The sequence below is a fragment of the Hyperoodon ampullatus genome, assembly GCF_949752795.1.
Source record: "Hyperoodon ampullatus genome assembly, chromosome: 7".
NCBI classification, from domain to species: domain Eukaryota; kingdom Metazoa; phylum Chordata; class Mammalia; order Artiodactyla; family Ziphiidae; genus Hyperoodon; species Hyperoodon ampullatus.
In genome coordinates this window covers 72,497,783-72,522,865 of record NC_136920.1, presented here as the reverse complement: position 1 = coordinate 72,522,865, position 25,083 = coordinate 72,497,783, and the positions used below count along the sequence as shown (strand labels likewise).

At 49.0% G+C, this 25,083-nt stretch overlaps 1 protein-coding gene across 1 annotated transcript in view; it reads right to left on the bottom strand.

Moving 5' to 3' along the window:
- Positions 1–25,083, bottom strand: part of OTOG (otogelin) — a gene marked incomplete at both ends in the record, with an annotated part of 86,122 nt that overhangs the window by 27,223 nt on the left and 33,816 nt on the right. The window contains 10 exons of the mRNA XM_079709280.1: positions 495–773; positions 5,025–5,192; positions 7,701–7,727; positions 10,544–10,700; positions 11,393–11,509; positions 13,412–13,531; positions 13,827–13,973; positions 14,267–14,401; positions 15,926–16,064; positions 19,516–19,623. Coding sequence (XP_079565406.1) covers positions 495–773; positions 5,025–5,192; positions 7,701–7,727; positions 10,544–10,700; positions 11,393–11,509; positions 13,412–13,531; positions 13,827–13,973; positions 14,267–14,401; positions 15,926–16,064; positions 19,516–19,623 — 1,397 coding nt within the window. The remainder of the gene's footprint in view (positions 1–494; positions 774–5,024; positions 5,193–7,700; positions 7,728–10,543; positions 10,701–11,392; positions 11,510–13,411; positions 13,532–13,826; positions 13,974–14,266; positions 14,402–15,925; positions 16,065–19,515; positions 19,624–25,083) is intronic.

The window sequence follows — 25,083 nt, the reverse complement described above, 5'->3', positions numbered from 1 at the left end:
CCTGGAACCCATTGGTCTCAGCTGGAAAGGGCACGAAGCTGCCCCATCACCGCCCAGGTTCTTGGGCCTCTCATGGGGGCCAGGGGGGCTGTGGCCTCCTCAGGCTGTGCCCCAGTGGGCCGTCTTTGAGCTCACAGGGCAGGCATGTGGCCCCATCAGCAAGAAATCTGAGCCTGCGGGCTGTGCAAGCTGCGGCCACAATGATCACTTTTCTTGCTTCCACAAAGGCCGCCCTATTTTTAGACCTTGTAAATGGCCTGTGGGAGTAGGCAGGACCCAGGAAGCTGGATGGGCCCCAAGTCACAATGTCCAAGGCTCCCTAGGCCACGAACAAGGAGGCCGGGCCTCCTCCCATCTCAGGGGTGGCACCCATGTGGCTTCCCTGTGCCAGGAGAGTGAGGATCTCGTCTCTTGGGGGCAACTGGAAGGATGAGGTGGGAGGGAAGCTGAGTCAGGGGCGGAGGAGCTGAGGGCGATGCAGGGTGGACACCTACTCAGAAGCCGGAACAGTGTGCCCCGGCGGAAGGCCTCCGTGTGCTCGTACAGCCGGAGGGCCAGCACTGGGCCCAACACGTAAAGGAAGGCCCCGGGCTCCGCCAGGGACTCCAGGGCTACCAGGCCCGCACGCCACGTCTCCCGGTGCAGCGAGAAGGAGGCATGGTGGTGGAAGGCATCGCTGGCCTGCCACTTGGCCAGCTCCAGAGACCCGTTGGCCATGACGTGGAGGAAGAAGTTGGGTCTGTCCGCTGCCTCCAAGGATATCACATCTGGGTCTACAAAGAGCCACGAGGGTGAGGTCAGCAGAGAGAGGTCCGGATGCAGGGAGGAGGCAGACACCCAGGCACCGTCTGCAGTCTCAGCGACTCAGGCCTGGGCCCTGCTCCTCCAAGCCTGCCCGCCTCCCCTCAGCCCACCCACCTCTGCCTGCTGGCTGCCCCTCGGCACACACCACCTCTACCCGAGGGAGGGAAGGTGGGGGGTTAAAGCCCCAACTGCAGAGCCTTGGGGAGGTGACTGAACTCTCCCCTCCTCCCTCCCTCCGCCTCTCCTTCCTTCCGTTCCCTCCTTCCTTTCTTCCTCCTTCTTTCCCTCTCTCCACCTTCCCTCCCTCCTGCAGACATCTTTGAGGCCCCTCCGTGTACCATGTGCTAGTCTAGAGGCTAGGGATACAGCAGTGAGTAGGACAGACAGAAACGGCTGTCCTGGTGGAGTTCTGTTCTATGGGACGTACTAGACAAGCTGGGGTTTGCTGATTTGTCAGTTTTCTTGGCCCCGCTCCTCACAGAATCCCAGAGGGTCAGAGCTGGGGGACCTGAGGCTGAGCCCAACCCACGGCAGGGAAACTGCTCCAGAGGTGGGAAGGGGCCTGCCCAGAGGCCTAAGAGCTGGGCCCCGCTGTCCTCTCTCCTATCTCCACGCTGCTGGGTGGATCTCCCCTGCCCCCCACCACAGGGCCCTGCAGGGTCAGGGCCCAAATGCACAAGCAGGTGTCTGGAGTCCCGGCCCGCCATGGCTGGCTGTGCTGTGGGCAAGTGAATCCACGCCTCCAGGATGTGAGGGACAAACGGTGTGTGAAAGGCCCAGCACAGGGCCTGGTGTGTCTCCCCCTCCCCCATCACCACTGCACCCCGTGGCCCCAGGAGATATTGCACAGGGTTCCTGTTAGACCTCCCTGAGCAGCTGTGAGAAGAAATGAGGTAACTGGGGGAAGAATTAATTATTAACTGGGGGAAGAATTAATTATTAATGTCAACAACAACTGCTATTGATCAGGACTTAACTCTGTGCCAGGCACAATGCTAAGCAAGCTCTCTACCAGCTGCTTTTATTAAATTCCAAGAGAGCCCTGTGAGGTGGCGAATTCATTCATTCAGCTGCTAATATTACTGAGGCCCCCACCAGGTGCCAGGCATTGTTCCAGGCACTGGGGACACAATAGGGGACAAAACGACAAAACCCCTGTCCTCATGGAGCTGACATTCAAGTAGTGGGTGGTGGGTGGGAAGTAAACATAATGAACAAGCAAATTCTATAACAGGTTAGAAGGTGATGACGTTGTCATCCCCATTTTACAGATGAAGGAGGTGAGGCCTAGAGTCACACGGTGGAAAAAGGAGGCAGGATTGGAGCCCAGGCTCTTAACCACTGCGCAGTCAGCCACAGGGATGGGATCCAGGAGTGGGCATGGGGCAGCCCAGGTGGGTAGAGTGCTGAGTCCCTCGCTGGGTGACCTCAGGCAACTCACTTCCCCTCTCTGGGTCTCGGCTTTCTCGTTTGTGAAGACTGGAGTTGGCCTAAATCAAGGTTCTCAACCATTTGTCCTGAAGTCCTCCTAACTGGGGAGAGGCTGAAAGCCAGACCTAGAGGTACAGTTGTTCCTCGGTACATCCCCCGGTACCAAAATCCAAGGATGCTCAAGTCCTTTACATGAAATGGCCCAGTACAGTCATCCATCCGTATTCGTAGGTTTCCATCTGAAATTCCACCCGCGACTGGTTGAATTCGTAGATGTGGAACCGTGGATACAGAGGACTGACTGTACAAAGTCTTGTGTTTTACCTTAAATAATCAAATGATTTTTCACCTTCCATTTTCTAAATTTTATTTCCCTTTTAATATCTCTGTTTGGGAGGAGCCTGCCAAAAGTGACAGCCTGGTTGCTGTCACTTGCAAGTGATGTCCCCTTGGGTAAGTTACCTAACCTCTCGGGGCCTCAGTTCTCACATCTGTAAATTGGGAAAATAATAGCACCTACCTCCTAAGATTGTTGTGAGGGTTAAATGAGTTATTATATATGAAGCACTTAGAACAGTGCCCAGCACACAGCAGGTGCTACAGAAGAGTGAGATATTATTCATAATAAATCAGTAACCTCCTCCAAAAATGTTTAAGTAAAATTGATACTCCAGGGAGATGTACCAGGTTGCGGCTTGTGTCCCTTTAGTACATCCTATAGGACATCAAGACCATGAGAGTGAGAAGCTCAGGCCTAAATGACTGCTGAATCCTCTTCTCTGTGACATCTTCTGCTCTCCATTTCTTCCCATCACAATCTTACGCATCCTTCAAGGCCAAATTCAAGGGACACCTCCCCCACATAGCCACCCCAAATCTTACCTGGAAGGTATGTTCTCTTCTGCTGTCCAGTACTCTGGGCACAGCACAGGGAAGGAACACAGGATGGGGTGGGAGTGGGAGCCTGGGTCCTCACTGGGCCCTGCCCCCAGCTGCCCAGGAGACCCAGGTCTGAGATGGAGGCTGGCCTTCACAGCCTCTGGGCATCCCATCCACAGTGACATTCTCCAGGGCCAGGCTACTCTAGGGTTTGCTTAACATGCCATAAAACCACTGGAAAATCAACTCCCCCTCTAGACTAGACCTTACTTACTGGGCTAAAATACTGAATGGAGAAGAGAAAATTCCCACTAAGCAGACGGTCCATTACATCTAGAAGGTTATAAGACACCCTTCCTTCTTCAAGCAGGACCACACAGATCTGGGGGTCGGGAACGTCTAGGGAGGAAGTGTTCCCCTTTGGGGCAGTGGGGATGCTCCTGGCCCTCCTGTGGCCCAGTCCCTGGCTCCTCACTCCCAAGTTTCCTCGTGCAGTGACGTGATTCCTCCTGGCACCTCCTACTGTACTCCCGGCTCACCCCACCATGGACATCCCCTTAGCTGTGCCTGGGGTGTCCCTCCCCTCCTTAAAGCCCTTCCATGGCTCCCCACTGCCCTCAGGATAAAGATCCACCTCCTGAGCTTGGCTTACAAGTCCCTTCCTGGCTCCTTTCAACCCTTCAAGGGACAACACTTATTCTAAGAAGCCTCTCCTGACTCCCCAAGACTGAGTTAGGGGCTCCTCCTTCCCACACGTCTTTGACGTGTCTTTCCCCTGGATGGGACTGTGGACTTCCGGTGGGCAGGGGTCGTGTCTCTGATGCCACTGATTCCCCAGTGCCCAGCTTGGTGCCTGGCATGGGAACAGGGCTCAGTGAAAGAGAGGGAGGCAAAGAGAGAGGAAGGGGAGGAGGAGGGGAGGAAGAGAGAGAGAGAAGGAGAGGACGATCCTCATAACTAGATAAACCACAGACCTGAGAATCTGAGAATAATTCTTAGGTTGGAATGAACTCTCTGAGATGTGTGCTGGTTCAAGATTACGGTCGATGCTGGGACTGGCTTCATGGACCATCCCTGTGATTAGGGAGATACTGACTAGTGGGACCAACAGGATTTGCAGGAAGAAACCCTGATCAGTGATCACAGTGACCACACACTGGGACACACACAAATGGCCACAGAAGAGAAGGCTTCCTAGCACTGGTGAACTGAGGCCTTGGCTGGCCCAGCACCCAACACAAACGCCACGGGCGGTCACTCCCCACCGGGCAAGGTCCTGCCACCCCTCAGGCACTACTGAACTCTGAAGAGAAGATGGTGCCCACTACAGCTAAGCCCTTTAGGTCTGCTGGCGGTCTGAGACCCAGGAGGCTGGCTGGTTCCAGGTGTGCCTCAGTCTGTGTAACCCACCAGCCCAGAACTCAGGACCATAACCTGAGCAAATCAAGAGCCCACTCCTCCATTCACAGGAGAAGGTCCCAATGGAGTTAATATATCAGCCAGTTCCCCTCTGGTATTTACAGTCTATCTAGTCTTAAAAATAGAGAGCGGAAGTTGGGGGGGGGTTGGGTAGGAAGAGGGAGAATAAGAAGGAAATTTAGGGGGAGGGATGGGAAGTAGTAGTTATTGCCGCCCAGCTTTTCTGGAATACAGCTGCTGTGTGAAGCAAGGTCCAAAGGTACATCTGGACCTTGGCCTCTCTGGTTTTTTCAAGAAGAACATAGAAGGTGTTTCTTGAAAGAAGCTAAGAGGCTGACCCAGAACCCTGTCTCAACTGGGAAAGGGGTGACTGTTGGAGCCCCACATTTCTCCAGCTACTATAGCTGGCTTAGGGTCATAGCATCCTCCCCTCCTCCAGCACCTGCTTCCCTCCACCAAGTGCTAGAGTGGGGCCAGAGGGTGGGCCTTACCGTGGGCCTTGGCCTTGTACAGGGCAGCCGTCAGCAGGAAGTTCACAATGTCCCCCGGCGCCACGTCCTCTGCTCTCACTAGGACTATGGCACCGCCTGCCACCTTCATGGCCACCAGGGCACCACTGGCTGCCAAGCTGGCCAGCTGGTAGGGGCCCTTACCTAGTGCTGGAGAGAGGAGGCCCAGTCATAGCTCTGCTGCCCTGGGACTTTGCCCGCCTCCCATCACTACCTGCCCAGCCCTGCCGGAAGCGGGAGGAGAGAGGATGCTAAAGAGCTCCCCTTGGTCACGTCCTTCACCCCAGGCCCCGGGGACCTTGATTTCCATGAAAAGGAAGGGACGGGATCCCCAGGCTGCCAGCCCCTGATGGGAACTGACCCTCTGCACAGCACCTAAATCACTTCACAGGAAGCCTGGAAACAAGCCACCCCTGGGGGCATCTGGGCCACCCCTGGGGGGCATCTGGGTCCCCCAAACGTCTCTCCATGGGCCTTTCCCCCTGCCTAAGACTCTACCATACCAGCTGCTGCGCTATTCAGAGTCGCCTCTGGGAGAAGATGCCAGACCTGGTCTCTACCCATCTGAGGTCTGAAGGGTAAAGGCCAGGAAGGCTTGGGCTCAGCATTAGTGTTTATCTATTTATTTCAAACACGTGTCACCTCTGCGTCTCTTGGGTTCCTGCGGTGGTCGGTTGTCAGTAAGCTGGACAGGGGCATGGGTTTCCTAGACCACTGCAACAGCCTCATAACTGACCTCCCAGCCTCTGGTGTGGCCCGCCCTCCAGTCACCCTCCTAGCCACACTCCATTCGGCGACTCCTCAGTGGCTCCCCTTTGTCCTCAGGATAGACTCCAAGAGCCCAGCTTGATTCAGGGGCCCTTCACGCCCCAACCCCGGCCCCTGCCACACTGAATTTCTCTCGCTCTTCCTTGTAAGAGCTGTGTGGTGTCCTACCTCCTGTCTCACTCGCGCTGTCCCACCCACTCAGCACAGTCCCCCCCCTGCCGTTCTGTGCCCGGGGCCAACGCCTCCTCAATCTCTGGGGCCCAGCTCAAATGTCACCTTCTTGGTGAAGCTCTCCCGGCACCCTCTCCTACCACACGCAAGCGTCCTCCCTCCCCTGTGCTCCAGCGGTCTCGGAGCATGGCTCATGCTGGTCACAGCTTATGAGGAGGGTCTCGATCGGGGGTCCACATCTGTCTTCCCTACCAGACAGGACACAGGCAGTGTTGTGCTGGCTTAAGCATCAGCTCTCACAAAATGAACAAGCAAACAAAACCCCATTTGGTAATGTTTGCTGATTTCCATGAATAAATACTCCCACCAGCGGTAACTTCAAACTACCGATTGAATGTGGAGTGAAGAACACACAGTGGGTTCTAGAAAGCCAGGGTGGACCGGCTCCAGAGAGCCACTGGGACAGGTCTCATTAACTGGTGAATCCCCAGCACCCGGCAAAGGCCTGGACCAAAGAAAATGTTGGTAGAAGAGCAGAGTAAGAATGGGTGGGTGGGTGGGTGGGCGGGTGCAGGATGCTAGAAACAGCTTGTCCTTTGCCAGTTACTGCCACCCAAAATGCCACAGAAGGGAGAAAACTCTGCTCAGAGCTGTCTTGCTGAAATGTCTTGCCTGGTGTCAGACAGACCCCGCCTGTGCAGGGACTGCAATCCTCCCATTGCAGATTCCTGCCTTCAGGGGTTAAAGGTTTGGGCCATCAGGAGCCCCCTTGAAGCTAGCATTTTGGTGGGACTGCAGGCACTGTGAATGATCATGTTGTACCCTGGTCCAGCCCTCATCTCACGGACCCCCTAACTGGCATCCTTATCTCTCTAGTCAGTCCCCCCACTATTTCACCCACTATACTCTCACCAGAGGACGTTTCTCAAACCAAATCTGATAATGCAGTTATTTGAGGACGGAGCCTTGGGCCTTTACCTGTACAGGCCTGCTCCTGGCAGGATGGTGCCTGGAAGCGGGGGCAGAGGGGACCTCAGAGGTCAAAGGTGAATGGCACCAGGACTTGATGACTATCTAATTCTGCCAACCTGGCCCCACCGCACAAAGATCAGCACTGAAAACTACTCCTGGGCAGCCCTCCAATCCCACCCAACCCCAGTGATTAAATTGACTCATGGATTCTAACACTGGTCATTAACCTCCCTGGGGCCTTTAGTCATGACCTGGTTCATGCAGAAGCTGGAGCATATCCTGGTGCCCTGCAACACTGGCTAAACTTAAAGATGAATCTGACAGGCTGTGCCAGACTGTAAGTTTCGCCCCAGCAAAGGAAGAGCAGTTTGCATTTGCCTTTGCCAACTCAAAACTTCAGGAAGCCCAGGACAATGTCCTGTGGGCCTGATGAGCTATATTATGAAAGCTATGGGGCAGCACGTTGGTGCAAATGGGGTTTTCACTTCCTGGTGAAGCTGCCCCGCATGAGCACATCCCCGGGAAGCTAGCCTGGCCTGGGCTCTGGACAGAGGCTGCAGGAGCTGCTGGAGACAGAGTTCCGGGGCATTCCTGGGCCCTGCACTGTCAGGGCTCTGTCTGCATGACAGAGTCTTCCTGCTCCTCCAGGGCCAGCAGGGCCTCAGGATGGCTGCTGCTATTGTGGCCCCAGGGCAGGGATGGCAGTGCCCCAGCTTTCAAGGCTCCACCTGGGGAGGATGAGCTTACCTTTGTTAAAGAAGTCACAGTCATATGCTGAAAGAGAGAGAACAGAGACTTCTTGAGAAGCCTGGAACAGATGCGCAGGGCCAAAGCCCCATCCCAGCTCTCTCTCCTTCCCCAAGGGCTGGACCTGGCCTGTCTCCCAAACGCCAAGATTCAGACACGGTCATTAGATCCAGATATCTTAAGGGGTAGGAAATACAATGGCTCCCTCTCTGTGCCCCTAACACAAAGCTCAAAGCCTGGCCCAGAGTAGGCATTCGGCGTGTACCAAATGAATGAATGAATGAATGCTGGGACAGAAGGGTATGTTTTGTGTGACCTCAAAGGGCAAGAATTGAACCAAGGAATGGAAGCTCCAATCGGAAATGTTGTGGAAGGTCCTGGAGGAATGCAAGCACAAGATAGAAGTCGGTCTTTCAACAGCCTTGAGTAGGAAGGGACCCAGGGCCTCCAGAATCCAAGCCTTTTTCAGGCCCCTGGGTGCAATCTCCATCAGGTTTTGATAAGCTCCTCCAAGTATGTGCTCCATACGCCCCCTAGTGGCGCAGCACAGCACCACAGCTTGTTCCCCCGGCACGTAGGCCACGGATTCCTTAGTCCGCTGGGATAAGCTGGGGACTTTGCAGGGGGCACCTGAAGTCAGGAGCAAGACCATGAGAAGCCAGTTGACCGAGTAGGTCTGGGACAAAGGCTGAGGAGGGGTCTCCCTCACTCACAGGCATGGTCTGAAGACAGCCACCAACTCCACCCCACACCCCCAAGCCCCATGATGAACACTATTCCTTTCCATTTGGCATTGCCCTCTGGAAACAGCACCAGGAATCAGTAGACTGACCCACCATGTGGCTATGGGTAAGTATGTGCTTTTCCTCACTTGTGGACTCAGAAGATTGAACTCGAAAATTAAAAGATCTCCACGTAACTGGTTTCAAGTGTGTATCAGGTTAATGGGAGGTCGCCCAGAGAAGTCGTCAAGAGCCAGCTCTCTAGAGACCTGCAAACCTGGACTGAAATCCCATCTCTCTCACTCATCAGCTGTGCATACTTAGACAAGTTTCTCAACCTCTCTGAAATTTAGTGCCCTCCTCTGTAGAACGGGGACTACCACTGGTATCTGCCCCATAGACTTGTGAGGCCTGGACTGGGGTAAGGCAAGTGCTCACCTCAGGTGCAAAATTTAAGGGGACCTCAAAAATCTCAGTAATCAGGATATGTAATTTTTAATACAATTTTTTAATTGCAAAATTAATGCAAAATATCCATGATGAACAAAATATCAAAATTTTAAAATAGACAAGATCAGGGACAGCACCTTGCTGAGCCATACTGGAGCCTGAGGCAAAAGGAAAAATCAATAATATTGAGGCTGTCGTTACTTAAAATTGATATTTTGTTCATCAGAGATGTTTTTGCATTCGTTTTGATTTTTTTTAAATATTGCCTTAAAATATTGCCTTTTTTGGTACCCCCTTAAATCTTGTGCTCCAGGAACTGGCCTCACTTGCTTCACCCTAGGCCTGAATATTAAGTGAGTTAATGCACAGAAGGCACAGGGCCTGGCACACAGTGGATTCTCAGTAAACGTGTGTTCCCTTCTCCTTCCTGAAGGATTTTTATCAGAGAAGTAGAAGGAGAAGCAGACTGCATGAGGACCCAAGGCTTCTGTGACAGAAGAGGCTCACGGTAAAATGGGCAAAGAAAAAGGAAGCCACAGGCAGATTCTGCTCCATCTTCTTCCTGAGGTCATCCTACCTGGGGCTCTCGTGCCAGCACCCATGTCCCCACGAAAAATGACAGCAACCTCGGCTCTAGCACAAGCACTGTGCCAAGTGTTTTACCTGCATTTTCTCATGTAAATCTCACAGCTCCCTGCAAGGAAGGTACAGTTCTCTTAACCCTCAATTACTAGTCAGAGTATAAGGAACATGCCTCAGGTCACCCTGCCTGGTGGAACTGGAGGCTGAACCCAGACAGTGTGGCCCCAGGAAGTGTGGCCCCTGTATAATAACCACTGCACCACAAAGTGAGGCGTCTTGCACCAGGAAGATCTTTGGTATGCAGAAACAAATAATAATCAATTAATTAATCATTTAAATTTCTATGAATTTTATTTCATCTTTTAAATATTTACTTTTGTATCTGTTTTGTGACATACATTTACACTACTAATAGTACATATATACGTACATGCATCTATGCTTATGTGTGTGTGTGTGTGTATATATATATATATATATATATATATATATATATATATATATATAGGCATGTTATGTGTGCTCAAAATGTTTTTACTCGATAGGAGTGTACAACCAAAAGCATTTGCAGACCACCAGTGCTCCAGAAAAACTGCTATCTTGTGGTGCCTCTGATGGGCCCCATGAGTCTCACCTGACAAAGGGCTTTCACATTCACTATCTCGTTTGACCCTCACAATAAACCTGGTGGGACAGGTCTATTTCTATTTTTCAGATGAGAAAATGGAGCCCCAGAGAGGTTGGGGCACTTGTTTGAGGTCACACAGCTTGCAAATGGCAGCTCTGGGTTCCAGACCCAGAGCTCCTGACTCCTCTGGTAAAGTGGTTAAGAGCATGGGTTTGCAGCCAGACCATCTGCAATGGAGATAAGCCCTGGCTCCTCCACCAACCTGTGTGACCTTGGGCATGTTACTTAATCGTTTTCTAGCCCATTTCTCCAACTGTAAAACAGGAATAAACAGTCCTACTTCACAGGGTAGTTATAAGAATTCAATGAATGATAAGCACAGCCAGAGAGATGGGACCCCACAGGCCTGCCCACAGAAGGGGCCCCACTCTCCCCCTCGGATGACTGGTCTGGCCACTCACGGCAAAGGCGCGGGGTCCTCCAATCGACGGCCACCCCATGCTGGCAGCACTGGTGGGCATAGGCAGACACGCTGGCACAGAAGCACTCACAGTCACCGCCCCGGCTGCACCCACACGTGTCTGTCAGGCAGTTTGAGTAAAACCAAGTGACATCGACCTAGAGGAGGTCAGAAGTCAGATGTCAGAGGACAGACCCTGAATGTTAGCCCTTCAGCTTCTGGGCTGATGCCACTCAGCCTCAGGGAGCAGCATAAATGTAAAGGGACCACAGGATGGGGCGAGCTGCCCATGTGGGGTGAGGGCAGAAAGGCAGGCAGCTGAGAGGGAAACGTTAACTCCACGATCCAGGTAGACCCTGCTTTTGAGAACTAAGCTTTCTCCTTCCTCGGGCCTAGGCTATTGGATCCAGGGGCTTAGGGTGTGGCTGAGAAACAGACGTGGGGTGTGAACCCCCAGCCAGGGCCAGAGACAGCCAAAGCCCATCTGACGGCAGCCTTCGAGGTCCTGGTGGGGGCCATGCAGAGCTGAGCACCAGCTCTCCTCTGTCTCCACTGAGGGCTGATGCCACAGCATGAGGGGTCTGTGTTCACCATTCAGAAGAACTTCCTGATTGGGAGGAAGAGCCAGATTGAGATAGGCTTGAAAAGGGCACAGAAGCTGTTTGACTGTGTCTGTCCCAGGGAAACAGGGCAGACTCATCCAAGCAGACCAGAGGCAAGGGAATGGCAGAGGTCAATCTTTCCTCTAGACCTGAGGTGTCTCTCCAAGGCATGGAGGGTCTGAGAGCAGAAGGGATTCCAGGGAGGTGGGAAGGGGGCCCAGTAGTAGCCAAGCCTGGATTCCACTCACCACAGGGTGGCAGGTCTCAAACACCTCACTGAGCAGGATGCTGCACTCCTTTTTGGCAAAGGGTTCTCGGAGAGGATTCAGGACACATGTGTCTCGGGGGTCGAGGGTGTCTGGGCACTGAGGGGGCAAAGGCAGCGCTGTCGATCTCCCTACCCCTCAAATCCCTGTTGCCTGATGTGGTGGAGACTCTTAGAGTGGCTCCCTTGATCCCGGCCTCCTGTGTTCATATCCTTGTATAATCCCCTGCCCTTGAATGTGGGAGGGACCAAACTGACAAGTCGACAAAAGACAGCAAAGGTGACACATGGATGTGGTTATGTGCCAGTGACTGCATTATCATGTTACATAAGAGTGCAGAGCCCATCTGGCTGGAGTCTCTCCCTTGCTGGCTGTGAATGGCACGTGGCAGGAATGGTGGGTGGTCTCTAGGAGCTGAGGGTCGTCCTGGGCCAACAGCTCGCAAAAAAACTAAAGCTCTCAGTTCTATGACTACAAGGAATGTCTGTCAACACCACATGAGTAGTCAGAGAAACAGATCCCTCTCCAGTCGAACCTTCAGATGAGAGCCCAGCCCTGGCTGACACCTTGGCTGCAGCCTGTGATACTGTATGCAGAGAACTGAATCAAGCTGTGTCCTGACTCCTGACCCACAGAAACTGTGAGATAATACACGTGTGTGGTTGGATACTACTAAGTCTGCAGTTATGGTGTTACACAGCCATAGAAAACTAATACAGATTTCCCTGAGGTCTGCTGAACCTCCACCCCTGGCCTACATTGTCACTAGAGCCCCCCAGGGTATGCCCAAGGGGATTATTGAGAGAGAAATGACGGTGAAGGGTGAGAGGAGGGAAGCAATAAAGGTTAGTCACTCCCTCAGCTTCTCTAAAATGGAATGGGTTAGAGCATACTTTTCTGAGGCTGTGAGAACAGCCTTGCCCCACCTCAGGATTACATTTAGCTCCAGGCCATGACTAACTGCTCCCCTGATACCAGTCTACATAGACTTATCTCCACCTACTCCCCAACAGAGGACTAGGAACCTAAGATCACTCAGTCCAGGAAAGGCAAATATCTAACACTCATATCACCACTCTCTAATGCAGCACCCATGGCAGACATAACTAATCACTCACAGTTCTTCCAGCTGAGCCTGACACAAGTGCTGGTATTTCTCAACATAGCTGCCCAGGCAGCCTCATCTGACTGATCAGATTTGTCACATGAAGTGAAATCTATTCACTATCCCTCTCCCAGCCCCTTCACTTCACAGAGGACCACAGAGAAGATGGGACTTATTCAAGGTCACCCAGCAAGTCACTGGATGAGCTAACACAAGAACCCCAAATACTAAAACAAACAAAAGAAAAACAAAAGAAAATAATTTTTTAAGTAAAAGAATAAGACAAGAACCCAGATCTCCTGCTGTCAGCTCAGTGATGTTTCCCCCATCACTCACAGCTTGGCAGCCTCAGACATCTCCCAAACCTCAGAGACATCCCCCATCATTTCTGCCTCTGCTAATATTGTCCTCCCTCTCTCTGATACATTCTTCCATCCAAATATGGTCTATCTTTTAAGTACCACACTAGTGCCACCACCTTCAGGAAGACTTCTCTAATTGCCCCAACCCATGCGGGTCTCTCTTGGTCTCTCCTGTGTGCCAGACCTATCGCCAGGCACCGGGGGCACAGAGATGGGTAAGATGTTAATGCTTCAACAAGACTCATCTTCCCTACTAGGTGGTCATCTCTCCTAGGACAGAAACTTTGTCTCCTTCCCAGCCTCAGCCCTCCTACCAGGGCTTGGTCTGGGGTCTGATGTGTGAGATGGGATGGTGCATGTCCTCAGGCCACAGGACAGAGTCCAGGGCTGAGGATGCTGGGTCAGAAGCTGAGAGAGAGTTTGCAGGAGCAGCCTTGCACCAATGTCCCTCTCCCCTGACCTGTGGCCAGTTTCTCTCAGTGTGACCAGGGTCCATTTGGGTGAGAGGAGTGAGCCAGCTTGGAGAGGTTTTACCTCAACTGTAGCCCAACTGCCACCAAACTCCTGGGAGTTAGTTAACTCTAACTTCTCTGGGGTCCTCATCTCATTGATGGTCTTTAAGTCGAAGTTCCCACAGAGTCCTGCCAGCTGGCCCTGAAAGAAGAGAGAATGGTCAGTTTCAGGCATTCCAAGGGTGAGCCAAAGGCAGAGGGGTCGCCCTAAGCCTTGGAGTCTGTCGTGGGCCCAGAAGCAACTACTGGGGTCACAGTGTGCAGAGAGAGAAGAGTCAGAGGAGAAGGGGCCCAGAGTCGGGTGGGGCAGATAGGACAGCAGGCATGATGCTCCTGGCTCTTTGGCAAGGGTACAGCTCATGCAAGGACACCCAGTGGGTTGGCTTGGCTCTAGGAAGGAGCACAGGGCCCATGAGGGTCACTGATCACATGACTACCTGCCACTGTGGCCCCGCCTGAATGTGCACCGTGGTTCTCTGGTCCCATAAGAGGGTGATGTGTTCCCGTGGGAAATGCACCAGCGTGAAAAACCCTGCTCGCCACGTGTGGACCTCCTGCTTCTCATCCAGGAAGCTCTCCGGACTCTAGGGGGACAGAGGTGGCCATTCCTGAGGCCAGAGTGTCCCCCAACACCTGGGTCAGCTGGGCCTGGCTACAAGTCACTGCCCGGCCCCAGGAGTTCACCAATTCCTCTGCCTCCCTCATGCCCTGACATTGACCTCTGGGCTCCTGGCCATGGCCAAGAAATTCAATCTGGGCTGCAGACTCAGTGGCTCCAAGAGAAAGTGCTGTGGTAAGGAAACCAGTCCTTAGCCCTCTTCTGCCCACTATTAACCAGCAAATTGTCCATACAACCTTCACCTGCACCAGGCCTTACGGGATTTCCTGAGTCGTCATCAAAGATGATGAGTGAGTTCCCAACGTTGATAGAAATAAATTTCCTGCAGATGATGCCAGAGCTGTAGCAGTTTACGTTTTCTACAATCACAGAGAAGCTGAAATCTGATGTGCTCTGAGGAGAAATAAGTTAGTGCAATAAACCAGGGAGAGAAGAGATGCTGCTGAGAGGCATGGGGTAGAGGGACACGACTCTGAAATAGTTTTCAACCCACTTCTGCTTCATATGAGCTGTGACTCTGGGCAACTTACTTCAGTTCTCTGAAGCTCAGTTTTGTTTTGGGTGCCTGGTGCAGTGTTTAGCATGTAGGGATTCTCCAAAAAGTATCTGATGAATGAATGAATGAATGAATATATAATAGGGATGACTGGTGTTCACAGGGGTGTAGGGAAAGCGGCACCGTCTTACACACACTGATGAGGGTAATGTAAGCCTTTTTAGAGGGCAATTTGCAGGCACTGGACAACATTTCTAAACGTATAACTTTTATAGCAATTCTACTTCTAAGCGTCTAGAGACACATCCACACAAGTATTCATTGAGCATTTAAATATTGACAACAACCAAAATGTCCATCAATGGCGAATTACAAAACAAACTGGAGTACATCTTTTCTGTGGAATTCTACAAAAAGAAGAAGAAAAATTTACTGACTATATGAGATAATGTCCAAAATATACTAGTAAGTGATAAAAGCAAGTTGCGGGATTCTATTCATAGAAATTAAACAAAATGTGTGTGTGTGTGTGTGTGTGTGTGTGTCTGTCTGTCTGTCTTATGGAAAATGATCTTGCAGGATTCACACCTAGCTGTTATGAGTGCTTATTCAGCAGGGAGTAGGAACAGAAGAGATGTGAAGGGGAATATTTGTTTTTAATATATGCTTCTATATTGTTTTAAGTGTTAGTGAAGAGCATGCAAAACCTTTGAAATTTAAAAAATAAAACAAGGTCTATAATCTTTGTCTTGTGGAGTTATTGAAATTATGCGAAAGACCCTAGTACAGTGCCTGTCCCATAGATAGGACTTATTCCATAAAAGGTTTGTCATTATTACTATTATTACTGTTACTTTTACTATCATATAATGAGATGGACAGGCCCTTAGCAAAACCAAGGCCCCTGAATGTGTCTGAGGCACTCTCCCACTCGCCCTGTTGGTACCCTTTTCTCCTTCTGGAGGGGATCCTGCCTGCACACCAACTCTCCAGTCAGATTTCTTGGTTCCAACCTGACCCCAATTCTGTCCCTGACTAGTTGTGTGGTCTCAGGTGAGATACCAACTTCCCTAAGCCCAGGTTACTCCAGCTATAACATGGGCTCAATAAACTCTGTCTTGCTGTAAGAGTTAAGTGAAATAATGCTTTAAAATGGCTTGGTAGACCACCAGGGATATAATAAAAGCCCAGAAATCATTTGCTTTTACTATTACAGACAGAAAAACCACTGGCACCCAAGGGGGCAAGGCTATAATGGTGACCGGCAGGAGGACAGGCAGACTGGTGGGCTCTGTCCAGCCCCAATCTTGCTCCTTAGCACTTCCTTGAGTCTCTAAATTGCCACACACCAGGGTTTAGATCCTCCCACCCAGCTGCTCTGGGTCCCTGTAGAGCCAGCTGGTACACACCCAGGCACTAACCTTGACCAGGTGCACTTTGCATGCTCCCACGAAGTCAAATGGGAGCCCATCAAACGTGCGGTAATGCCGGTCGCCATAGGCGGTGCAGGTGGAGGCACAGGGGTGGAGGGCGCACTGGAATGAGCCGCGCTGGCACACACTGAAACACACATGCCCAGACCCCTGACAGGGCATGCCCTGCCCCCACCCTGAATATCCAAGATGGAGCCACTGCCCATCGAGCACCCACTGTGTGCCCATTGAGTGCCCTCTGTGTGCCCCTGGGCCAGAGGTCAACAAACATCATTGACCTCCAACAGATGTCCAAAGGGTGGCAGGGTGGGTCCCCATTTTATGTAGGACACACTGGGGCTCAGAGAGGTTAAGCCAACAAATGACAGAGCCAAGACTGAATCCAGATCTATTTGACTCCAACGTCCACACTCTCTTTACCACTCCAATCGTTCATTCATTCACTCATTCATTCAACAACTCATAAGCATCTACCATATCCCAGGCATTATTCTAGGAGTTTCAGATACATCAGTGAACAAAACAGCAAAAAACCTCTGCCCTTGTGAAGCTCATATTCTAGAGGAGGAAGCTACACACTAAATAATAAGTAAGCATGAGAAGGTAATAGAGTGGGTAAGAAGGTGATGAGTGCTATGTGGCGGGGGGGGAAAGAAGCAAGATAAAGGGGATTGGGAATGTGTGTGGGGGTGGGTTGTAATTTCAAATAAGGTGGACAGAGGAACATGTGAGCAGAGACTTAATGGAGGTGAGAAAATTAAGTATATGGACATCTGGAGGAAGAGCATCCTGGGCAGAGGGTACAGCCTTTGCAAAGGTCCTGAAGAACCTCAGGAAGACAACACAGCTAGAATGGAGAGTGTAGGAGGAGAGGAGGAATTCAGGGAGGTAACAGAGGTCCAGATCCCATAGGTCCATGAAGGCCATTGTAAGAATGGTAGGAGTGAGACCAGGAGTGTTTGGAGGATTTAATCACGGGGATAACAGGATGATTTATGTTCCACTCTGGCCGCTGTGCTGAGCCTAAACTGGAGGGTGGAAGCAGGAAGATCAATTGAGAGGTTTTTCTGCAACTTAGGAAAGAGATGATGGTGGCTCAGAGCAGGGTAACAGCAGTGCAGGAATGAGATCCAGATTCTGGATCTATTTTGAATGTAGAACCAAAAGGATTTTCAGACAGCTTGGATGAAGGTAGTAAGAGAGAGAACTCAAGGATGATTCCAGGTGTTCTGGCCTGAGCAACTGGAAAAATGAAGTCTTCCTCCACCCGGATGGGAAAGGCTGAGTGAGAAGCAGGTCTGAGGGGGAAGATCAGGTGTTCAGTTTTGGGCGTGCCGGTGTTTGACATGCCCATTAGACACACACGTGGTGATGTCAAGTGAGTAGTTAGATGTGCGAGTCTGGAGTTCAGGAGTAAGGTTTGGACTATGGGTAGAAATTTGGGAGTCAGCTGCCTATGGATAGGCCTTATCACCATGAGACGGGGTGAGTTCACCAACAGAATGAGTATAAATACAGAAGAGGTCCCTCGGGGCACTCAATATTAAGAATTTGGAGAAGAGGAAGAATCAACAAAAGAACTGGAGAAGGAGCAGCAAGAGAGGCAGGAGGAAAATCAAGAGGGTGGGAAATCCCAGAGTCACGTGAAGAAAGGTATGACGGTAGAGAATGATAACAAATGACCGACTGTGTCAAATGCTGCTAATAGGTCTAGGAAGATGAGGACCAAGCGATAAACACTGGATATAACACCATGGAGATTATCGGTGACCTTGGTAGGGATAGTTTTCGTGGAATGGAAGGGAGAATGGGAGAAGAGGAATTGAAAGCAGCAAATACAGACAACTGTTTTGAGAAGTTCTGCAATAAAAAGGGAACAGAGAGATGGAGCACACACTCATTCATGTGAGATGAATCCCGAAGTCTAGGAGACCTTCCTCAGCCTACAAGAGACGTAAGGGTTCAGGGGAGCTGAGTGGCTGGGAAGGGCTCATACAGAACACACCCATCTCCGAAACACCAGACCAGGAATCAATACACCAAGCCTGACCTGAAGTTACTTTACACAGGGTCTTGTGCCCAGCCCAACCCCTTGGACAGTCACTGGAACGTGATGTGGGGCTAAGAAGGAATAGGTTCCAATGGGTGGAGACCTCCACTGGTATGAGCTGGCCAGACCTCTTTGAGGGGTCCTTGTCCTGTTTCCTTCCCCTCTTCATCCTAGCCCCACTAGTCTAGCTGATGTGCTTTGGCCATTTTCCAGAGAGTTGTAGGAGCCAGGGCTCAGGGGTCCCTGATGTGTCCCCTGACCCCCTGGGGCAGTGGCAGGGCCACCTTGATCCTGCAGACACATCAGGGCTGGAGGAGCCCTTGGACTCTCAGAGCCCTGGAAAGCCCAGATCGGGCCCTCTGCAGGAGTGCAAGGGCACAGGGGGAATGTCAGGGAGGCTCCACATGCCTCTGTGTGCCAGGAACACAAAGGACATCTGGCAAAGGAGGCCACAACAGAGGCCACCCAGCCTGGAAGGCATGGGTTGAAAGGCCTCATTAGCTGTTGGGGTAGTTATAAGGCCTTTGCCAGGGGTGGGGGGGGTCATTGGGGAACCTCAAGATTTAGGTGGTTACAAGGTGGGAGAGATGCTCAGCTCTCCCAGAAACAGAGGACAGGTGGAGAGTGGGAAAACAAGTTACTTAAAAAAAGAGTCACCATAGACACTTCCAGGAGCCAAGCCTTTGGAAAGTGAATTAACGTGAGTTAGGCACAGCAGCAGTGGAAGCCTGAGAGGATATTTAGGAGGTTGAGTCTCTACCCACTTCCATTCCCTGCTGCTTGGCCCAGGGCAGGCTCTACAGAACTGGCCCCAAGCCTGTTTTCAAAGAATTCAGTCCAGGTACACACACTCGCACGTATGTATACTTATATTAACAGATATACAGTGTGCAAATATATTCACATATAAACTTACTCTCACATATAAGCATATACATATTCATAGGAAATCACAAAGGTACATTTTACATATTGTTCACTTACATGTAAATACAAATATGCACACCCAGTGTATGCACATATTCACACACTTTGCACATACATGTCCCCACATACTAAATGGATGGAGATGCACACAAATGTATATAAATATAGCTAAATACATACACAAATTCATAACTGTATGTATTCACTAACATATTCAGGATTATGAATGCCCATCTTTTCATATATATGCATGTGCATACACATTCACATATGCAGTCTATGCATTTTGGACATGTGCCCACACTTGCACATCCATATACATATGCAAACACATCCTCATGATTACAAATACACATCTACACACATTCATATACATGTTTGATCAAACTCACATTCGTGTAAATACTCACAAAAACACTCCCCAAAATTCTTTCTATGTGTACACTTGTATATATACACAAACCCCTACAGAGCACAGAAACACACAACATGAATATGAACATGGTTGAAGGGGGGATGCTAGATTGTACTCATGATCATGCATCCCATATCCATCCTCACCCCCAGCAAAAAGCAGAGACTGGATGGGGCCCTCACTTACCAGGAATGGCAGGGAGACATGACCTGGTCCCCAGGGAAGTACTCCTTCCCCTTCCAAGTGCATGGGCACTCCTCTGGCAGGAAACAGGCATCCCCGTGTCTGAGCAGGCTATAAGGACACAGCAAGCAGGTGGTCAGGAGAGCACCCTTCCCATCTCTGTCACCTGTGGAGGACCCTGTATCCACACGGATGCCCAGGAGTGGCTCTCAGCATTTACCCCCTGGAAGAGAGTGACCATGTACCCACCACCATCCTGCTGCTGCCCAGTGGGGTTCAGAGGTACCTCGGTAACTGGAAAAACCAGAGACAGACGTCGCCCAGCTCAGAAGTCTCTGCCATACATCAGGAAGCAAGGATCAGCTCTACCAGCCACATGCTGCCCCCCACCCGCCAGCCAGGCTGGATGCCAGTTGTCCCGTAGGCACTAGATATATACTAATGAACAGACCATGGACATGGGCATTGACCCTCCCTACCCAGGTGGCTCATAGAGTAACTAGTAGATTGCACTGAAAAGAAATGTTAAAGGGAATTTTTCAGGAAGATGGAAACTCAGATTCACATGGAATGAAGAGCTCCAAAAGTAGAAAATATGTTGGTAAATATTTTTTAAATTATTTTAAATTTCTTTAAGAGATAACTGAGCACTTAGAACAAGATTAATGTCAATGAATTGTGGGGTTTATAACACATGTAGAAGTAAAATGTATGACAATAATAGTACAAAGGACAAGAAGGAAGTAAATGAAAGCAGACTGTTACAAGTATTCTACCTAAAGTGGTGAAACATTAATTCATGGTAGACTGTGATAAATGAAAGATACATATTGTAATCTCTAGAGAACCACAAAAATAAAAAATACCAGGATATATACTTGAAATGAAATAAAGGAGAAAAAAATAGAATACTAAAAAATACTTAACCCAAAAGAAGAAAGAAAAGAAGAAAAAGAAAGATAGGACAAACAGATAACAAGTAACAAGATGGTAGTATTAAATTCAGTCCAATTACATTAAAGGCAAATGTATAAACCCTCTAATTACAAGGGAGAAACTGTAACACTGGTGAAAAAAGCAAGACCCAACTATATTTTGTTTACAAAAGACACAGTTGAAGTATAAAGGCACAGATAAGCTAAAAGTAAAATGATGGGGAAAGATATCATGCAAACACTAGTCACAAGACAGAGTGGCTATATTAACGGTAGACAAAGTAGACTTCAAGATAAGTAGTATTAACAGCAATAATGAGGGCTATTTCACAATAACAAAAGAGTCAATTTATCAAGAGAACATAAGAATCCTAAATGGGCACGCACCAAGTATGAGAGCTTCAAAAACAGAAGCAAAAACTCATAGAACTAAAAGGAGAAAAGAGACAAAAGCACAATTATAGTTGGAGATTTCAACGTTCTTCTCCATTACTGATAAAATAGGCAAAAAATCATCATAGATGTGCCTATAAATTTGACAACTTAGATGGAATGAACGACAAAAACACCAAATATCTATAAATAAATTCAATGACAAATGTACAAAACTTTAGGTGAAAACTATGAAACACTGCTAAGAGAAATTAAAGAAGGCCCAGTAAATGGAGCAATAGCAACATATTTGCAGATCGGAGGACTCACTAATATGAAGATGTCAGTTCTCCCAAAGTGACCTATAGATTCAGCACAATCCCAATCAAAATCCCAGACGCTGTTTTGTAGAAATTGACAAGCTGGTCCTAAATTTACATGGAAATTCAAAGACCTAGAAGTGCCAAAAAAAACTTTGAAAAGGAACAAAGTCGGAGCACTATCAATTTCTGATTTCAGCACTTAACTATAAACCTTCAAAAATCAAGACAGTGTGATATTGGCCTAAAGATAGACAAATAGATCAATGGAACAGAATAAAGAGTCCTAGGAATAAAGACACAGAGGTAGAGAATGGACTTGAGGACATGGGGAGGGGGAAGGGTAAGCTGGGACGAAGTGAGAGAGTGTCATGGCCATATATACACTACCAAATGTAAAATAGATGGCTAGTGGGAAGCAGCCACATAGCACAGGGAGATCAGCTCGGTGCTTCATGTCCACCTAGAGGGGTGGGATAGGGAGGGTGGGAGGGAGACTCAAGAGGGAGGAGATATGGGAATATATGTATATGTATAACTGATTCACTTTGTTATAAAGCAGAAACTAACACACCATTGTAAAGCAATTATACTCCAATAAAGATGTTTAAAAAAAAAGAATAAAGAGTCCTGAAATAGACCGACATTTATACAGTCAATTGATTTTTTTTTAAGGTGCCAAAACAATTCAATAGGGAAAGTAAAGTCTTTTTTTAAATGTGGGTATAACCACTGGATATCCATCAGAAAAAATAAAATGAAACAACTCCATTTTACAGCATATACAAAATACAATAATTTTAGATAGATTATAGATCCAAATGTAAAAGCAAAATTTATAAAGCTCCTAGAGGAAAATATAGACGAATATCTTTGGAACTGTGGCAAAGATTTCTTAGGACACAGAGAGCACTAATCATAAAGAAAAAAGTGATAAGGTAAACATCACCAATATTTTAAACTTCTGCTCATCAGAAGGTTTTAGACATATTAAGACACTATAAGTAAATGGATAGGCAAACCACAGACTGGGAGAAAATATTTGCAATACAGATGTCTGACAAGGGACTTGCATCCAGAATCTATAACTTCTGCAACTCAATTTTTTTTTACAAGCAAAGTTATTTACTTATTTATTTAGGCTGCACTGGGTCTTTGTTGTGGCACATGGGATCTTTAGTTGCAGCATGTGGACTTCTTAGTTGCGGCATACATGCGGGATCTAGTTCCCCAACCAGGGATCAAACCTGGGCCCCCTGCAATGGAAGTGTGGAGTCTTAACCACTGGACCTCCAGGGAAGTCCCTACAACTCAATTTTTAAAAAAATCAGCTAAGTAAAAAGTAGGCAGAAGACTTGAATGGACACTTTACAAAGGAAGATATACAAATGGCCAAACAACACATGAAAAAGTACTCATCATTAGTCATTAGGGAAATACAAATTAAAGCCATAATGTTATTTGACTAAGTTCTCACTAAAATAACAAAAATGAGAAAGACTGAAAACATCAAATGTTAGTGAGGATGTGGAGCAGCCAGAACTCTCACGCAATGAGAAGGTGAAGTCGTACAAGAAAGTAATTTGGCAATTTCTTATGTAGTTAAACATACATCTACCCTAGGACTCAATTCCATGCTGAAGTGTTCATCCAAGAGAAAGCAGCCTTATTTAAAATAGCCCAAACTGTAAATAACCCAAATATGCATCAACATTTGAGTGAATAAATTAACTATTGTATATTCATACAATGGAATACTACTGAGCAATAAAAAGAAACAAACTACTGGAAAATGCAACAACATGGATCAACCTCAAAGACATATGCTAAGGAGAAGAAGCCAGACATCAAAGGGTAGATACTGCATGATTCTACTTTCATGAAGTTCTAGAACAGGCAGAGACTATCTATGCCAAAATGAAGAACTATGGTGGAGGGATGGGGGAGGCACTAACTAGGAAAAAGCATAGGGCTCGAAGGAATTTTTTTTTTTTTCTGGTACGCGGGCCTCTCACTGTTGTGGCCTCTCCCGTTGCAGAGCACAGGCTCTGGACACGCAGGCTCAGCAGTCATGGCTCACAGGCCCAGCCGCTCCGTGGCATGTGGGATCTTCCCGGACCGGGGCATGAACCCGTGTCCCCTGCATCAGCAGGCGGACTCTCAACCACTGCGCCACCAGGGAAGCCCTCGAAGGAATTTTTTGAGGGGAAAGAAGTGTTCTCTATCTTGAAGGAGATGTGGGTTACAAGAGGGTATAAATTTATCAAAGCTTAGCAAACTGTATACTTATAATCTGTGTGTTTTACTGTATATAAATTATGCCTCACTTTTAAAAAATTAAAAGGAAATAGAGTGAGACACGAAATATTGATTGGAAGCTCCATATTTAAGGGGGGCCATCATTTTTGTTGTGGAACCCCCAAAATGTCAGTTTCTAGAGTTTTTTTCCTCTTGGCCCAGCCAATTTGCAGAAGAATCATCTTTCATTTCTGGCCTGGGAGGCAAAAACTTTGATGCCACCATCCTGGGAACCAAGCTGGGGAAGAAGGCTGGGTCCCAGCAGGCTTTCAGTCAATCTCCCTATTTTCACTCTACATCTCATCCCTGCCTGTGTCCCTGAGATCAAAGCCTCTGACTTGACATTTCTAGAAACTCTTACCACCTTTCTCTGCTGGATGGGGTTAGGGAATCCGGGAGTTTAACTGCTCCTTACCCAGACTTGCACCTCATCCTCTTGTCTTGCTCCCACCACTCCTCTTTCTGAGATGCCTGGAGCCTCCTGTTCCTCAAGCCGTCAACACCATGTAGGCTGTTTCTCCTTGGCCTTCCTTCTCTACAAGCATCAGCTGTCATCCTCTGCTCTGCAACGTCAGTTTCTACATAGCCACCCTCGTTCCTTCTTCAAAAACTATTGACCCATCTCATGCCACTGTCATTCCATCCCTGCTCCCTTTGTCCCTGGTGATTTATACATTTTTTTACTCCATTACTAACATTTCATCTCGATTGTCAGAGGAAGCAGGAAAATAATTTAAAAGCATGTGCTTAATCCACAGTGCGCTACCTGAAGCCACTTAACCTTTCTAAGCCTCCGGTTTTTCATGTGTAAAACAGGGACAACAATGCCTTCTCCCCAAGGTCATTATGAGAATTTGATTATAGACCTGGGCACACTGCCTAGCACTTAGTAGATACACAATAAATATTGGTTTCTTGCCCTTCCTTTCTCCATAATTGCATCAGACACCAGTGATGGGCTGGCTCACTGCCTTCCATCTTCACCCCCAGGCCCTCCCCTGGCCCCCACCATCCACCCGGCGAAGGGGCCTTTCCTGCCGCCTACCATCCACTGCTCCCTCCTGGCCTTTTGCAGACCTGCCTGCATCCCTAGCACCTTCTGTGTGCCCACCACAGACAGGAGCATGCAGAGAGAAGCTCTGGCCTCTGTCTCCAAGGTGCCCTCAATTTGCGGAGCACCGTCTCCTTAACTGTTAAGGGTCCCTCTTGTTCCAGACCCCCCTCAGGGAGCATTTGCACATGCATGGGATCCAGGTGAAGGAAGACAATGCCATCACCCACATAGAGTGCTTATTCTGTGCCATTTTACAGGTGAGGAAACTGAGCCTCAGGGAAGTTAACTGACTCACCCAGTAAGTGGTGTAATCAGAACTCAAGCCTGACTCCAGAGGTCGTGCTCCCAACCACTGTGCTACACTACTTAGTGGCCCCAGAGCCCTGGGCTCAGCACCAACATGCAAAGGAACTTGGAGCAGCACAGACAGCCCCAGATCCCTGCAGTGGCCCAGGAGGATTACACACACCCAGAGATTCTAAGAAACACCATGGGGAGGGGCACAGGTACTGGAGGCCCAGAGGGCCCCAGGCAGGGCTTGTTAGGTATATCACTGGGAGCCCTATCCCAGCTCCCAAGAGAATGTTCCACT